This window comes from Hypanus sabinus, chromosome 8, assembly GCF_030144855.1.
Source record: "Hypanus sabinus isolate sHypSab1 chromosome 8, sHypSab1.hap1, whole genome shotgun sequence".
Classification (NCBI taxonomy): Eukaryota; Metazoa; Chordata; class Chondrichthyes; order Myliobatiformes; family Dasyatidae; genus Hypanus; species Hypanus sabinus.
In genome coordinates this window covers 165,178,195-165,196,517 of record NC_082713.1, presented here as the reverse complement: position 1 = coordinate 165,196,517, position 18,323 = coordinate 165,178,195, and the positions used below count along the sequence as shown (strand labels likewise).

At 41.7% G+C, this 18,323-nt stretch overlaps 1 protein-coding gene across 1 annotated transcript in view; it reads left to right on the top strand.

Moving 5' to 3' along the window:
* LOC132397846 (thyrotropin-releasing hormone-degrading ectoenzyme-like) overlaps positions 1 to 18,323 on the top strand; it is a 169,673-nt gene that overhangs the window by 19,088 nt on the left and 132,262 nt on the right. Inside the window, exons 2-3 of the mRNA XM_059976595.1 lie at positions 13,846 to 14,119; positions 17,631 to 17,757. Of these exons, the coding sequence (XP_059832578.1) occupies positions 13,846 to 14,119; positions 17,631 to 17,757 (401 nt within the window). The remainder of the gene's footprint in view (positions 1 to 13,845; positions 14,120 to 17,630; positions 17,758 to 18,323) is intronic.

The window sequence follows — 18,323 nt, the reverse complement described above, 5'->3', positions numbered from 1 at the left end:
ATTAAACTGTATAATCTTCCTAGTTCTGGCCTCACTAGCACGTGGCACAGGTAGCAATCCTGAGATCAGAATCCTGGAGGTCCTGCTCTTTAACTTAGCACCTAACTCCCTGAACTCCCTCTCCAGAACCTTGTCGCTCGTTCTATCTATGTCACTGGTACCTGCATAGACCATAGCTTCTGACCTCCTAGTTAAGAATGCTGAGGACTCAATTCAAGATATTCCAGGCCCTGGCACCCAGGAGGAAACATATCATCCAGGAATCTCGTTCTCACCCACAGAACTTCTGTCTGTTCCCCTAACTAACGAATCACCTATCACCACAGCATACTTCTCCCCATTTTCCTTCTGCATCTCATCAGTTCCAAAGACCAACCACTGTCACTCTCCTCTGTTAGGTCATTCCCCCCCCCCCCCGCCCCGAACGACAATATCCGAAGTGATATATCTGTTGTTGAGGGGGATGGCCACAGGTGTACTCTGCACTGGCTCCTTAACCCCTTTCCCCTTCCTGATTGTCACCCAGTTTCCTGTGCCCTGCACCTTGGGTGTAACTACCTCTCTATACATCCTACCTATCACCTTTTCAGGCTCCTTCACTCCGTAGTTCATCCAGTTCCAGTTCCACCTCCTTAATGTGGTTTGTTAGAAGATGCAGCTGGATGCACTTCTCACAGTTGTATTCATCAGGGATGCTGGGGGATCTTTGTGCCATCCCACATCCCGCAAGAAAAGCGTTTCTCTATCCTGCCTGTCATCCCTACTGTCTCCAGCTGAGCAGACACAAAGAGAATGAAAGATCTTGAGCTTTCCTTTCTCTGAGTGAAGCCTCAAAGACCTGATGCCTCAAGTTCGCCACTTTGATGGTGTCTGCTCAGATGACGGTTGCCTCACCTGCCCCTCCCTTCCTTTAATTTGCTCTTACTCATCAATCCCAAATGGCAATTGGTCACTGCTGCCTTTCTTTCCTCGGGCAGTGGACCTGACTGAAGTCCCGTCCCCTCCAAACTTCTGATATCTGGATTTGCCACTGATCAAAGATCTATTGCGCCACCGTGGCTTCCTGCTGCTGCCTTTTATCCTCAGGCAACAGACCTGATTGAAGACCCCTCCTCTCCAAACTCACTGTTTATGGACCTCTAAATTTGTCAGCTTTTTTTGCCCCTTGCTTCAAACATCTCTGTCCCTTCTTGAAGAAGCACATGCTGTGCTGTTTTTTAAAAAAAAATTCAACCATTTCTTGCTGTACTTTTTAAAAAAAACTTGAATATCTTGCTGAGCTTCAACAGGTAGGTAGTGATCTTGAATTCGTTTAAAATTTCCTCACAGCTCCAAAACATGAAACTAATTGAATTAAAAACATGGAGCTGGGAATAATATGTCTTACTTAATTTTTACTTTAAGGGAGGTGTGTGCATACAATGCAATGAATTATTTAAATGTACAAGAACTCTTAATCAAACACTGTATTCACAATATTACAAGAACACAGTATTAGTTCCTAATAGTTATCGATGGAGGAATTGTATGTTGCTGTGTTCTTTTGATTGACTATAAATGAACAAAATCAATGCACACATCCAGTGCAGACTGCCTTCATACAATTCCTTTGATGATTGCATTTTCCAAATCTTCATTATAACATTGAAGATGATTGTCGAGACCTTCAAATTCTTCATTATGCCTAACTTGTTGAAGTTGTGCAAGTTTCATTTTCTATCCTGACCATTTCTGGCATCACCACACCTGAATGCTTGAAAATGCCGTGAACCAAACAGTTCTGAATTGTCTTGCTGTTTATTTCTCACCATACACAAAAAAAATCATTGCCTGTCTCTTGTTTTCACTAATGTACTGATTGAACCCACAACTAGATATATGCCGTGGATTCCGATTAATTGGGCCATTAGTTAATCGGGGTAGCCATTTATTTGTGACAACTGTCATTTGTACTTTAACAATAGAGAAAATAGCTGGGATTACCTTTGTTTATTTTGGACTCCATGCCATTTAACTGGGACTGCCATTATCCTGCTAGTGACTACTGCAGTGAGGAGACAGTTACGTAGTTTTATAGTACCATCAAAGGATTGGTAATATTCTAATTAATTTCATTTAAATGCATAATTTGTTATTCACTTAAGTGGCATTTTGCCTTTTTATACCTTTCATAAACATTAGAAAATCTGCAGATGCTGGAAATCTGAGCAAAACACACAAAATGCTGGAGGATCTCAGCAGGCCAGGCAGCAACTATGGAAAAAAAGTATAGTCGATGTTTTGGGCCAAACCCCTTCGGCAGTCCTGCTGAGTTCCTCCAGCATTTTGTACGTGTTGCTTTTTTATGCCTTTAACTATTTACATGAAACTTAGCTCATTGGGGCAGTTGCTTAATTAGGCCAAGATGTACTGGTCCTGATGTGTCCCAATTAACTGGAACCCACTGTGCATGTCCCAGCGCTCCTGACTGAAAATCTCAGATTTAAAATTGTAAACTAGTTTATTACTTTTAACATTGACAAATCTTAGTCAACAATGGGCAGAAATCAAGTGCTGCTGTAATACAATTATTTGTAATATTTACCAAATAGGATAAAATGGATTGCCGTACATTGAGTTCCATGAACTTAGTGTGCTGAATTTCCTCTTTCTATAATCAAATGATTTTTTTTTGTTTAGACTTGCACTTGAATCAAAGTTAAATGGTGGACATCCTCAAATTCATCTTTCTCACTCCGTAAAAATGGTGCACATTGACATCTTTGCAATAACTTTGGAAGTTCAAATTTTATGGACTTGATTTCTTATGGATGTCCTCTCAGAGGTCTAGGAGCATCAGTTAATTTATTTTTTGTCATTTGACAAATTTGTTTAATTTTTCTGGAGTTTGGGAAGGAAGTATCAAAAGTGATTGACCACAAAACTGGGTTAAGACAATTGGCTAGATATTTTTGCTCAACATAACAGATCCATTCAAAAGGAGGGGCAGGAAATGATTTTGGTAATCCACACACAGTGCTGGAGGAACTCTGGAGGTCAGGCAGCTCTTTGGAGAGGAATAAAGAACCAAATTTCAGACTGAGTCCCTTCAACAGGACAAATGAAATTCTCGACCTGAAATGTTGGCTCTTTATTCCTCTCCATAGATCCTGTCAGACCTGCTGAGTTCTTCTGGCATTGTGTAGATTAAACTGGTTTTCCAATGTCTACAAAACCTCTTGCATCTATATTTTGGTAGTCCTTTTTGTTAACAGAATTTGAAATTTATTGGGCCATACAAACTAGATATTTATTTCTCATTCCATCTCATAATATTCATTACACAGAAGCAGGTTCTCTTTTCAAAACTATGTTCAAAGGTTTCAAAGGTACATTTAATGTCAGAGAAATGTACACAATATACAAACGTACAACCTGAAATTCTTTTACTTCACAACCATCCATGAAAACAGAGGAGAGCCCCAAAGACTGAATGACTGTTAAATGTTAAAACCCCAAAGTCCCCCAGCTCCCCCCTCCGCAACAATCCTCCCTCCCACCAGCAAAAAAAGCATTGCCCCCCCCCCACCAAGGATCAAGTGTGCAGCAAAACATCAATAAAGACACAGATTTGTAGTACCCCAAAGACTACTCATTCACCCAGTAATTCAACATACCACAGGCTCTCTTTCCCTAATAAGGGAAAAAGAGGTGTGGCTATTTCACAGTGAGAAGGGGAGACACAAGAAACAACTTACTGATTTACGATGTTAAAAGTCTGTTGCATTGCTTTTTCCAAGCTCTGTGCCCAAAGAACTCGGATCTCTGGTCACACAGCCAGCTCGCTGCTTTCGATCTTCTGTCTCCCACGACACACCAGGCGGCGGCACCAACCGTGAGTGCACACACCTTCAGAGCCACGAAATCCCAGAACCCTGAAGGCGTGCTAGTCTTCCAGGCTGTGTCCTTGGTCTATCAAATAGCAGCCAGTTGTGAGACCCTGACAGCGAGTCCCATTCCCACAAAGAACCAAAGTCAGTGTGCAATTCGTGGCCAGGGTCTTAAAAAGAACCCCGAAAGGGAAAGATAGAGATATTAAAGATAGAAATAGAGCTGTTTCTGAAGATGCAAGCAAAGGAGTTGCCATTAGGTGCCATCATCTTCTAAGCTCCATCTTCTTATAGTCAGATAGCTCTGAAAATCTGTAAACTTTATTACACACTAAATCCCACAAGTCATACCTTGTGAATGAATCCCTTTTTACTGGGTATCTAGAGTTGCAGCTCGTTAGCCCCTCGCTAACAGCCACTGGACTCAGTGGTGAGAAAACCATCTCTCAAATTCCACACGTCTAGTGTCATTATGACTTGGGTCCCAGCCAAACCGGGAAATTGGAATACCTCAGCTATCCGAACCTCGATCTGTGCAAGTACTGTGTAAATGCTGCGCCATGCAATTAGCCGTTGGCAACAAATCATATGCTGCGTACAATTATAAAGAAAGTATGTTTACAAATGTCAGCTTTATTGAACAGTTAGCAGGAAAATGAAAAGGAAAAAATAAAAAGGGTCCATTACAGTTAACCCTGCTCAAATGTGCACACAAGTTGGAGCTCATCTTGAGGTTGTCTTTAACTCACCCACTGGACCCATGGTCTGTGTGAAGGCACACACTACCTTCCAAATGTCGCTTGAATTCCAGATTGAACAAAGGGCTCCCCCATGGGAGCTTCCTCTTTGAAGCCATTCATCTGCGCAAAGGCTTTGTGCAACAGGGATATCATCCTCTGCCATCGTCCCTCCTGTATTCTCCCAGCTCCCGTCAAAAAAGACCGACCCACACCAGTGTCCTTCACCAAAACCTCTCCACCCAGTGTTTTCTAGAATCTTCTCCCAGTTCCACCATCCTGATTGGCTGATAACATTCCAAAGTTGAACATAGCTCCTTTAGCTCAAACCCAAACATGCTAAAAGCAGAACAGACTGCTCTTATAGAAGTGCTAAAATGAAATACCTACAGCATAGCAGTAAAATTCTTAACCAGGGTATTGCATAAATGAAGTAGTAGGTTTTATATTATCAAGAAAACTTTCAAACTGAATTCATAATTAAACCCAGAAGGAAAAATATTTAGAATGCATTTCATTTTAGTTGGTGTCAATCACTCACTGCAAAGGGAAAAGCATAATGTATTTCGGTGAAAATTGTACTGCTTGTAGAATGATCATTGCTAGATAGTAATTGGTTATGAAAAGAAGGACACTCAATCACTCTTCTTCAGGACTGAAAAGGAAGGGGGAAGATGCCAGAATAAAAAGGTGCAGACAGGATAGTTTAAAAAGGTGATAATTGAAGTCAGGTGGGTGGGAAAGGGAAAGGGAAAGGGAAAGGGCTAGAGTGGGGAATAGAAGAGGGGAGGGAAGGGATGGGAGAGGATTTAAAAAAAATATATAACCAGGAAGAAATCAATGTTCATGTCATCTGTTCGGATGCTACTCAGATAGAATACAAGGTGTTGTTCCTCCACCCCAGGGTGGCTTCATCTAAGAGGCAGACATGGAATGAAAATTGGAAATGGGAATAAGAATTAAAATGTTTGGCCACCAGGAGGTTCTGCTTTTGGCAGATGGAGCAGAGGTGATCAACAAACTAGTCCCCCATATCATCAAGAGATCTCATGATATTGAGTCACAGTTATTTAAATAGGGAGCTGCACTACATAAGACCAGCCTCCACTGTGCTACAGAGAATGTCACAGCTGCAAAAGGGGAGCCCAAACCACCAAAAAGACCCAACCACTAACCACAGCCACCACCACTTACACTTGTCCATACAGCACCAGAGTGTGTGGATTCTGGATCAGCCACATGAGGACCCTCCAATAGACAACTCCTTAGGAGAACAACATACAAGCTGCAGACCCACCAATAGACAACCCTCAGGAGGACATCATACTCAGCTCAAGTGTTTGCATCACCAGTACTACAACTGTACTACTATTTAAGTAGATATTGGACAATGTAGAATGGGGCCTCTGTATGAGCTTGACAGATTCCATTGATCTAAAACAACTTGGTTGCAACAATTCCTAATTCTGTAATAAATGCATATGCATCACAGCTGACAAGGTAACATCTTCAGTTTTAACTTCCTTCACACTGAATAGTGGCAAACACAGATGCAGAGACAAGTCACACACATTTAGCAGAAAAAATCTGACAAGGCTTTACTGAATCCATTAGCAAGTAAGGTACAGGTAGAGGGTCCAAATAACTCACAGGCAAACTCAAAATCCAAAACATTAACAAGTTCTGGAAACTAGAGCCTCCTACAAAGCCAAGGCTTCACTTGCAAAAGATTGTTCCAAGACTAAGCAAAGAAACAAGGGACAAGGAACTTATGTAGAGCTACAAGCAAGGCACAGGCGATGACTATGAACTATTAGCCAATAGGCAGTTGAGCAGGAAGGAGATGGCATTGTCATCTCTACCTCCTTGTGGTGGCTAGCTCAAGCTGTGGCAATTTGTATATTACCTTTATTTATAGGTCAAAGGGATAGAAACAAGGTTCCATCAAAATATACATTGGGTTAGTACAAGTAGGAATGAATAAGTCCAAAATTAAATAAATAAACTATCTGGAGTTATTGACTGTATAACACAATAAAGTTGTACGTGACATATACTATACCTTTCTAACTGGGTGGCCTATTGAGCAAACAGAATACACATTATTATCTCTGTATCAATAATAGAATTATATTTTCTACTGTAAGTTTCTTTACTCAAGTGCCTACATTCCTTTATATTCGTTTAGCAAGTGGAACAAAAAGGAATTAAGCTGTTCTGTTGTTTTTTTATCTACGTGTATTCTACATGCCTCATCATTGAAATGTTCCCATAACTTATGGAGTCACTTTCAAGGACTCTTCATCTCATGTTCTCGATATTTATTGTTTATTTATTTATAATTATTATCTCTTTTTGTATTTTTCAGTTTGTTGTCTTCGGTATTCTGGTTGAACGTTACAGTTGGGTGGTGTTTCACTGATTCTGTTATAGTTACTATTCTATAGATTTATTGACAATGCTCAGAAGTAAATGAATCTCAATGTTGTATATGGTGACATATATGTACTTTGATAATGAAATTTACTTTGAACTTTACATTTAAAAATAGTGTGCATATCCATACAGTAAATTATAATATATGATATGTTGACATAGATTTTGCTTTTCACTGTTACTGATGGTGTAGCTGGGCCCTATGCTTGTGGTTCAATGGTATGGGTACAGAGGTTGCATTGCTATGTTCACTAAATGATCATAAGTGTGCTGTGAAAGCAATAGCTGGAGTCTCCTTGAATCCCTTGACACAGCTCTTAGATCCTTTGATCCCTTGGCATAACCTCACCAGAAATACAGCAATTGTCTTGTTTATGCATCTGTTGGCACATGGCCAAGTGGTTAAGGTGCTGATCTAGTGATCTGAAGGTCGCTAGGTCACTAGCTCAGCTAAGGCAGCGTGTTGTGTCCTTGAGCAAGGCACTTAACCACACATTGCTGTTCAACGACACTGGTGCCAAGCTGTATCGACCCTTGCCCTTCCCTTGGACAACATCGGTGGTGTGGAGAGGGAAGACTTGCAGCTTACAAATCCAAGGTCTCTCGAGACTAATGGATGCCTATATAAATGCACGTAGACACCGTTCCTATTGAGCTGCTGACAAAGGTCTGGTCCTTGAAGCTAAAATCATTGAGGAAATTTCCCAACATTTACATTTTCCCAGTTTGCTTTTCAAAGTGTCTTTCCTGCCCTTTCATCGTGCAGTACTCTGATAGTTGTGGACAAATTTCAGTTCATAGCTGCAGAATTAAACTGACCAAATTTAGTCATATTGTGCTGTTTTTATGCTGGCGTATCAAAATGCTGGCGGTAACTTGTAAATATCTGCAGTAAGTAAATGAACCAATAAAACAAAGTATTGTACATCCAAGTGCAAGAATCCCAAATAGCTATTTTATTACTGGAGCACAATTTAACTGGCCATGAAAAATGCTTATGTCTAAAGGGAGTTACAAGTTCAATTTAAAGTTAAAGTTTATTGTCATCTGACTATATTCATATACAACCAGATGAAAAAATGCTCCTCTGCACGATGGTGCATCTACAAAACATATATCACACACAGCATGTAAACCAAAATATTTCTCCAAATAAGTTAATAAAATCTATTTATTTTTTGAGATACAGTATAGGAAGTCCCTCCAGCCCTTTAAGCTCCACCGCCCAGCAATCATGCCCTGGTTTAATCTTAGCTTGATCATAGGACAATTCACAATGACCAATTAATTTACCAACAGGTACGTCTTTGGACTGTGGGAGGAAACCGGAGCACCCGGAGGAAACCCATGCGGTTATAGAAGGAACTTACAGACAGCAGTGGGAATTGAACCCAGATCGCTGGTACTGTAAACCATTGTGCTAATCACTACACTTTTGTGCTGCCCCATATAATTCAGAATTCATGTAGTGTGCAGCACAGGTAAACAGTGAAGAGTTCGGTAAACTGCTCGCCGTCCTGGTGACAAGACCTCAGTGCTGGCAGGGTCTTTATTAGTCTCACAGACTGAGGGACAAAGCAGTTACCCAGTCTGGCAGTCTTAGTCCAGATGCTCCTCTACCTCGTTCCTGGTGGCCGTGATCAAAGTGATTGAGGGATGGATGGTAGGGATCCTCAATGATGCTTTGAGCCTTCCTGTTTTGTGGCTTCCTTCAAGAAGACAAATTTCAGGATTGAATAAGGTATAGACACTTTGATAATAAATGTACCTTGAACTTTGAATTTTGAAACATCACAAATGGGGAGGAGGGAGACTCTTGTGATCTTTTGGTGCTTTTTGCTGTCCTCTGTAGGGTCTTGCGGACTGGTTTCTGTACCACATAATGATACAGCCAGACAGGCCACTCTCAATGATACTCCTGCAAAAAGTTGTTTTGAGTGGGGGCAGGTAGCTTTGCATGCCTCGATCTCCTTAGAAAAGACACTGCTGTGCCTTTTTGACCAATGAGGAGGTGATGTGGGTTCAGGTTTAGATTGTTTGTTATGTAAACACTAAGGTACTTTGTGCTCTTCGCTCTCTCCACAGCAGTCATTGACGTGCAATGGACTGTGGTTGACCTGTGGCCTTCCTGAAGTCCACAATTATCTCTTTTGTCTTGTCCATGCCAAGATTCAGGTTGTTGTTCTCACACCATTCGACAAGCCTCTCTACCTCCTCTCTGCATGCTGTCTCATCATTGTTGCTGTTGAGGCCACTGCTGTTGTATCATGACCGAAGTTGATGATATGGCTTGAGCTGGATCTGACAGTGCAATTGTGAGTCTGCAGCGGGCAGAGCACAGAGCCCTGGGGTACCAGTGCTAAGCATGATGGAGCTTGAGATGTTGCTGCCAACTGGGACTGACTGGGGTCTTTCCGTCAAGAAGTCTAAGAGCTGATTTATACTTGTGCATCGCATCTACGCTGTAGGTACCGCGTAACCTATGCCGTAGGGTGACGTGCACCTCCCCAAAAAAGTAGCTCACGTGTTGCGGTGACGCAGACTGCAAAACTGTGATTGGTCTGCTTGGTAGCATCGCATTTCCTCCTGCTTCTCCTCCGCCATGTCTGTACACCAATGCTCTGGGACTAAGAGCAATTGGTAGAAGATTTGATTTTGCTGTATTTTGTTATACAGCCTAAGTTAAACAGTATTATTATCGATCTGGAGCAGTCCTTATAAGATTTCCGATAAAATTTTATAAAACAGAGGAAAAAAACTCTGATTGTAATGAGACACATTCAGTATAAGCAATTAATACTCTGTCAGGTGCAATATAAAATTGAGAAAGGGTGGAACTCAAGAACAAGAAAAATCATAAATCTAATAAGTTAAAAAAATCAGCACATAAATCAGTAAATTCCTCAGTTAAGTTTGAGAATTAAGTGAAAAATACAAAGAAGTACATTTAAACATTGTCTCTGGACAGTTAATTGTGTGAATCCTTGTGTAATATCATACAACAGGAGTCTGTGACTATTGCTATATTTCCAATGAAGAACAGCAACAGACAGTGTCATGGAACTGCTGCAAGTCAGTTAGAGGCAAGGTCACATTCTAGGATCTGGGCACCCACGATACAAAATTTGGTGTTATCACAAGAGACTGAACAACGTTGGATTGTTTCCTCTGAAGCATTGGAAGCTGACGGTGGTAGAGGTGAATATATTAGAGACCATTAACAGGTGTTTGGATAGGCACATGGATGTAAGGAAGGTGGAGGAATATGGTGTAGGTAGGAGATATTAATGTGTGGGTGCTTTTGATTTGCTTTTCAGCTGGTTTGGCACAATATTATGGGCTGAATAGCCTGTTCCTGTGCTGTACTCATCTATGTGTTGTGTTCTATGAGGTATTGCTCTACTACTGAAGTGCATAAAAACCCCAGGTTTCATGCACTAAGTTCAACTAGAACTTTATTATTCTAAAGAGAAAGGACATGGAAAGGTATAGTGTAAGGCTGATCACGACTGTGGTAAGCAGGATGCCAATTTCAACAAAGTTAATCTGCCTGCACATGGTCCATAACTCTCTATTTCCAGACTGTTTATGTTTATTTAAATGCCTCCTAACCATTGCTTTTCATATGTGCATCTACCATTTCTCCAAGCAGTGCAATCCTGGTACCATTTGCTCTCTGTGTAAAATAAAGCTTGCTTGCGTATCTCTTTTAAATACACTCCATTTCATCTTAAGCCCAAGCTCTCTGATATTTCCTATTTCATTCTCGAGAGAAAGATTCTGATCATCTGCCCTATTAATGCCTTTCATAGTTCTGTATGTTTGTAGCAGATTGCCAATTAACAGCAAAAAATAATCCAAGTTGGTCCAACTCTTCCTCCGACCCCCCCCCCCCCCCCAACACAGCTAGTACTCTCTCACCCTGGTAACATCCGGTGAACCTTTTCTTCAAAGATTCATAACAATGAGAAGAGGGCATGTCCTGGGTGATGGGGGTCCATAATGATGGATGCTGCCTTTTGAGGCATCGCTCCTTGAAGATGTCCTGAGTACTACAGAGGCTAGTGCTCATGATGGAGCTGACTGATTTTACAACTATCTGCAGCTTACTGTGATCCTGTGCAGTAGCCACTACCCCTCCCCATACCAGATGGTGATGCAGCCAGTTAGAACGCTCTCCATGGTACATCTGTAGAAGTTTTTGGGTGTTTTTGATGACTTACCAAACATCCTGACACTCTTAATGAAATATAGCTCCTGTCGTGCCTTCTTTATAGCTGTATCAATATGTTGGCACCAGGTTAGGTCTTAAAAGATGTTAACACCCAGGAACTTGAAATTGCTCACTCTCTCCAAGTCCGGTCCTTCTATGAGGATTGGTTTGTGTTCCCTCATCAGGGGTTCCCAGTCTGGGGTCCACAGACCCCTTGCTTGGTCCATGGCATTAAAAAGGTTGGAAACACCTGATTTAGATAATAATCTGTCTTTCCCCTCATTAAACTCCATTTGCCAAGTGTTCATCCACTCACTCACACTACCTCCATTGGAGCTTTCCCTTCCATCTATCATAGCATCTTTGAAATACATGGCTATCTTACAGAACACAAGAGATTGCAGAAGCTGGGATCTGGAGCGAAAGTCAAGATACCTCCTGTACCTCATGAAGTTGCTACTGAGTGTATGTTCATGGTCTTCTGTTGCTGCAGCCCATCTACTTCATCGTTCGAAATGTTGCACATTCAGAGATGCCCTTCTGCACACCGATGTTGTAACACATGGTTAATTGAGTTAAAGTCGCCTTCCTGTCAGCTTGAACCAGTCTGGCCATTCTCCTCTGACTTTTCGTATTCATAAGGCATTTTCACTCACAGAACTGCCAATTACTGGACATTTTTAAATTTTTTGCACCATTCTCTGTAAACTCTACAGACTGTTGTGCGTGAAAACCCCAAAACATCAGCAGTTTCTGAGAGACTCAAACCACCCCATCTGGTATGAACAATCATTCCACGGTTAAAGTCACTTAGATCACATTTCTACCCCAATCTGATGGTTGGTCTGAGTACTGAACCTCTTGACCACATCTGCATGCTTTTACACATTGAGTTGCTGCCACAGGATTGGTTGGTTAGATATTTGCTTTAAGAAGCAGTTGTACCAGTGTCCCTAGTAAATTGGTCACTGAATGTAAGCCTGTAAAGTAACATATAACTGTTTATCAGTTTTTAAAAATCAAAATAAACCTTATTCATAATGAAAAATATTTACAAGAATGAACTACACCATGGCTTTTCATTCTTTACATTTAATGTTGACGTTTGTAGTACTGTTCTATATAATTTGTACATATTAATCAATAACGCTGCTGCCATTCATGTGGCTACCTGGGGTGGTATCCTATTACCATAATTGAGAGGAGTCCTCCCCAACCTAGCCCCCTCCCTCTCCAGAAATCGAAGAGCCCTACACTGTCGTTCTTTCCACCGAGCCCGTGCAGTAGCTGCACCAAGCTTTACTGTGCCCCTCCTGCAGCATGGAATGAGCCAGTCAGCAGCATTCCTCCACGACACCTCAACGTGCTGGCAGACCGACAACTTTGAGGCAAACCAGAGGGCACCTTTCACTGAAGCACACTTGATGTTCATCTTGGTGTGAGTCCCTGTGAACAGCCTGCAGTTCTGTCACATGGCTGCTCAGCACGAACAGTGACACAGACCCTTTCCTCTTTCTCTACACCCTCTTGGCAGACTCTGAGAGTGATGTTTCCAAGACTCAGGAAGGAACTGGTGTACTTTTAATGATAAGGTGAGAAACTTGGTCGTAAGAGGATTGAAAAGAAAAGTGAATATTCATGGAAGTGTGGTTAAAATAAGTATCACTGGGGGTAGGGGAACATAAAACTGATCTTCTTCAGCTAAAATCAGGAGAATTTCTGATTGAATATTGAAATTTTCAGGTTTTGGAAACAATTCATTATTAATAATCTATCTAATAAACTTTTAACTTTGGTGCACAAGTAAAGATTAAGGTGCCAAGGAAGAGTGAAATGTCTGAGGCAGGTGTGGAGGGCAAGTCAGTCTTCAGCACCATCTACCAGCCTCTCGCTCGCTGCTGGCGGAGAAGTTATCAGAGTGTGGCATTCACTCTTGACTACTGCTCCCGAGAGAAGGTCCTTACGTTCAAGTGATCTCTCCCTCCTTCATTGTTGCTGGAGTACGGTTTAAATAATGTGGGCTGTAAATTTGGACTCTAATTCCAGATTATGATGTGCTCTGGTTTCTAGTCCTAGTTCTGGTCGTTCTTTTTTGTTACTAGTTTTGAGCAAGTTTTGAATCGGGGTGACCTTCAGGTAGTGAACCTTGAGCTGAACTGTATTGAAATATGGCTTTTGATTTTGTGTTTTAGATTCTGTGCTTTCACTCTTTTTTCGCTGCCGTTTGTGCGATTTTGTTTTGCACGTGGGGGGGGGGGGGGGGGGGTTTGACATTTTTTCTTTCAACGGGTTGATTCCATGGTTCTTCATGTCTGTCCATGGGGAAGACAAATCACAGTGTTGCGTACTGAATACATACTTTGATAATGAATGTACTTTGAATTGAATTGAAAGTAGCATTTTCAAACCTTTGAGGTTCAGCACAAATCAATGTAATGCACCTTTTTGTTTCATGACTTGTCTGTTGACCTGGCCTCTGATCAGAATCAGAGATTTTTATCTTCCCTGCAGTCATTCACCGACCCATGTAATAGTGCTTTTCAGCCCCATGAAAGGTGTCTAATAATTGTTTTTTTTCACTTCCTTCCAGATATCTTGTGGTGACTCAGTTTTCTCCCATCTATGCCCGTAAGGCATTCCCTTGTTTTGATGAACCAGCTTACAAAGCAACATTTAGAATTACCATCAAGCACCAGGACGCCTACCTTGCACTGTCTAACATGCCAGTTGATGCCATCATACCTGAGGGAGACGGCTGGGTCACTGAGCAATTCGCAGTAACACCTCGAATGTCAACGTACTACCTGGGATGGGCAATCTGCAACTGCACCTTTAAGGAGATAGTTACTGATCATGGTATCCCAGTAAGTCTGTGCTTTCATAACCATAGAACATAGAACGGGAGCAATGTTGTGCTGAACCAGCTAAAACCCTACACACTGATCTCTCCTACTTAAGCCATGTCCCTATCCCTCCATCTTCCTTACATGGATGGGCCTATCTAAACATCTCTTAAAAGCCTCTAATGTATTTGCCTATACCACCTCACCAGGCAGTGCATTCCAGACATCCATCAGTCTCTGAGTACAAAACTTACCCCTCACATCCAACTCACCTTCAATGCATGCCCTCTGCTATTAGGCATTTCTACCCTGGGAAACAGATACTCTCTGTCCACTGTTTCTATGCCTCTCATAATCTTGTAAATTTCTAGCAGATCTCCCCTCAGACTCTGGCGCTCGAGAGAAAATGACCCAAGTTTATCCAGCCTCTCGTGATAGCACAGCCCCTCTAAACCAGACATGTTAGCAGTGACCTTAAGATAGAATTGATATTCCTATAAAGCATTACAACACGTGATAGAATTTGGATATTGATGCACCATCAATAACTCTCGGAGATGTGAGTCGAGATAGGCTTTTATTAGCTGGAAGAAAGCAGTCAGCAACAAGAGATCATCATACAACATCCTGGAGACTGAGGGAGGAGCAGTGCCTCCAATCGCCTTTATCCAGTGGTCTGGGGAGGAGCCACAGGAGCAGTCAGCAAGGGGGGGGGGGGCGTGTCCAGACAGGTACATGTAGTTCACCACAGATATATATATACATAAAAAATCCAATGCTTACTCCTTACAGCTCACGTTCTTTGTAATTCTACTTGCAACTTTGTCTTCTTTTGCACATTGGTTGTTTGTCAATCATTGTTTGTTTATTTTATAGATTTTCATAAAAATCTATTGTATTTCTTTTTTCCAGTGAATGCCCACAAGAAAATGAATCTCTAGGTAGCATATGGCAATATACCCTCTATATTCCTACATGATTACTTTGAAATAAATATATATAAAATACAGTACTGTATTTGTCAACGTGGAGTGGAGGGCAAGTTTGTAAATCTGGTGGCAGCAAAGGATGTTGGGAATGGTGAGGGTGGACCGCCATGTGGGGGCATGGGACAGGTGGCAGAGAAGGAGTGCCGGGGCGATGGGGTGGGTACAGACACCCCCAGCTCTGGGATACCAGGGAAGGTCATTTGATTCCAACCAATTGGTTTATTGATCATTACAGAATGCCTCCCTGGTGCTTCCCACTCCTTCCCCTTTTCCCAACCAGGATACCCCTCTCCCTGCCTCCTTCCCACTCTGACACCACAATAGAGACCCCTATCAGAATCATGTTTTGTTTTGTGACAGCAGTACAGTGCGATACATAAAACTACTACAGTATTGTGCAAAAGTATTAGGCATTGGGTTGGGGGGGGGGAGGTGTGTGTGTGTGTGTGAGTGTGTGTGTGTGTGTGTGTGTGTGTGTGTGTGTGTGTGTGTGTGTGAGTGTGTGTGAGTGTGTGAGTGTGTGTGTGTGTGAGTGTGTGTGTGTATGAGTGTGTGTGTGAGTGTGTGTGTGTGTGTGAGTGTGTGTGTGTGTGAGTGTGTGTGTGTGAGTGTGAGTGTGTGTGAGTGTGTGTGTGTGAGTGTGTGTGAGTGTGTGTGTGTGAGTGAGTGAGTGTGTGTGTGTGTGTGTGTGTGTGTGTGTGTGTGTGTGTGTGTGTGTGTGTGTGTGTGTGTGTGTGTGTGTGTGTGTGTGAGTGTGTGTGTGTGTCCAAGACATTTGCACAGTATTGTTTGACTTAAAAATATTCAGTGCACTGGGATCTTTTCGATCATAGGCTATACCCATTGAAGCCATTGACGTATTTATTTTTTGCTCTGCTATTTTACTTTTATCACTTATTCCTTTTTGTAACTGCCTTTCAAATACATTTAATACTCTTACAAACAAAATGACTGGATTTTGTTTAGCATTCCCTTACTCTGTTTTTTATTAAAAGGTGGAGGTACCAAAGGAGGTGTAAGGTGCCCCTTCCCTCTGCTAGCCTGTAGGTAACCCTCGGGCAAGGTGTAGTACCTGCTTAGCCCCCCCCCCCCCCCCCGATCAGGGTCAGGTGAAGTCATGGGGGCAGGTGGTGGGTGGTCGTAAGAGCAGCTGGTGCATATCTCAAGTCCTGGTTATGCCACCATTGTTGCCAGGCAGACAATCTGAAGAGTGTGTCCCCATCTCACCTGGGCATAAGGCCACCGGCTACCCTCAACTGGTTTAGCCCATTTGCCAAAATGGACACCACATACACCCCAGCTCTCACCTGTGGCTTCAAGTAGGTGTTTGCATGAGACCACATTTACAATACTGTTCACCATTTCTCTTCAGTATCCGCTTGCATCAGGATATATTTGTTTCCGCTCTGTATGTGTTAGTTGTTAGATTATGTTCATCTGATCAAGTATTTTTGCTATAGCATCCTCACTACACTACACTGGGGCAGTTCCACTCTCTCAACCTCAGAGTATGAAGTCCATGAAGATGCTCTTTGGAGAGCATTCTAACTGGCTGCATCTCTGTCTGGTAGCAGTGGGGCAGCGGGGGGTGGGGGGGAAGCGGGTATCTACCGCACAGGATTGAAATAAGCCATCCAATTAGTCAGCTCCAGCAAGGGCACTAGGTTCCGTAGTGTCCAAGGCATCTTCAAGGAGCAGTGCCTCAAAAAGGCGACATCAATTATTAAAGATCCCATCAACCAGGACAAGCCCTCTTCCCATTGTTACTGTCAGAGAGGAGGTACAGAAGCCTGAAGACACACGCTCAATGATTCTGAATGGACGTTGAACCCATGAACACTAACACACTTCATTTTATATTTCTATTTAATTGCACTATTTTGTAATTTTTTACCTATTTCTCGCTCTCTCTCTCTCACACACACACACATTTATTTTTCCCTATATTATCATGTATCTCGTTGTACTGCTGCTGCAATGTTAACAAATTTCATGACATATGCTGGTGATGATTTACTAGGATGTTACCTGGGTTTCAGCACTTAAGTTACAGAGAAAGGTTGAACAAGTTAGGTCTCTATTCATTGGAGCGTAGAAGGTTGAGGGGGGATTTGATCGAGGTATTTAAAATTTTGAGAGGGATAGATAGATTTGATGTGAATAGGCTATTTCCATTGAGAGTAGGGGAGATTCAAACGAGAGGACATGATTTGAGAGTTAGGGGGCAGAAGTTTAAGGGAAACACGAGGGGGTATTCCTTTACTCAGAGAGTGATAGCTGTGTGGAATGAGCTTCCTGTAGAAGTAGTAGAGGCCAGTTCAGTTGTGTCATTTAAGGTAAAATTGGATAGGTATATGGACAGGAAAGGAGTGGAGGGTTATGGGCTGAGTGCGGGTAGGTGGGACTAGGTGAGATTAAGAGTTCGGCACAGACTAGGAGGGCCGAGATGGCCTGTTTCCATGCTGTGATTGTTATATGGTTATATATCAAACCTGATTCTGATACTAATTCAAAAAATTTACTGATGATATTTTGTTGTCCAGGTGAGACTATATGCCAGGCCTGATGCTATTGAACAAGGATCTGGTGATTACGCTTTAAATATTACAAAGAAGATGCTGAAATTTTATGAACAATATTTTAATATCAACTATTCATTACCAAAATTAGGTAAGTTGTACAATTAAAGCTTTCTCATTTACAATGCCAGAATAAGTGAAATATATGTACTAGGAATGTAAAGAACTTGCCAGTAAAATAGTTTGGGAAATATTTTTCATCTATTGTGATATTAATTTCATGTCATAAATGCTACAACATTTTCTTCCTAAGTGCCTGTGAAGATTTCTCTCTGACAGGAGAGAGAATCTTCAATAATTCAATTTATGATTTATCTATGAATCTGTAATCTGTGAGTCTACAGATTTGTATAAACTTGTACTGGAAAACTCATTAATGTCTTTGATTAAGTTCTCTAATAATTTTATCTTAGGTGGTGTGACATATTTTAACCAGATTTTGTCTTTGCAAACTAGGGGAACAAATTTATGCCTTTTGTGAAAAATTGCAGATGTTATGTTGTTACACAAATCCTCAGGCTGTCTACAAATAGTACTTGGGAAAGAAAAGAGGCAAATAAAGGGAAGAAGTCAGCTATATTCTAAAGGACATGTTGAGTTTAATTAAAGGAAAAGGAGGCATGAAGAGAGGGAATATAAAAATTGAAAAATGGAACA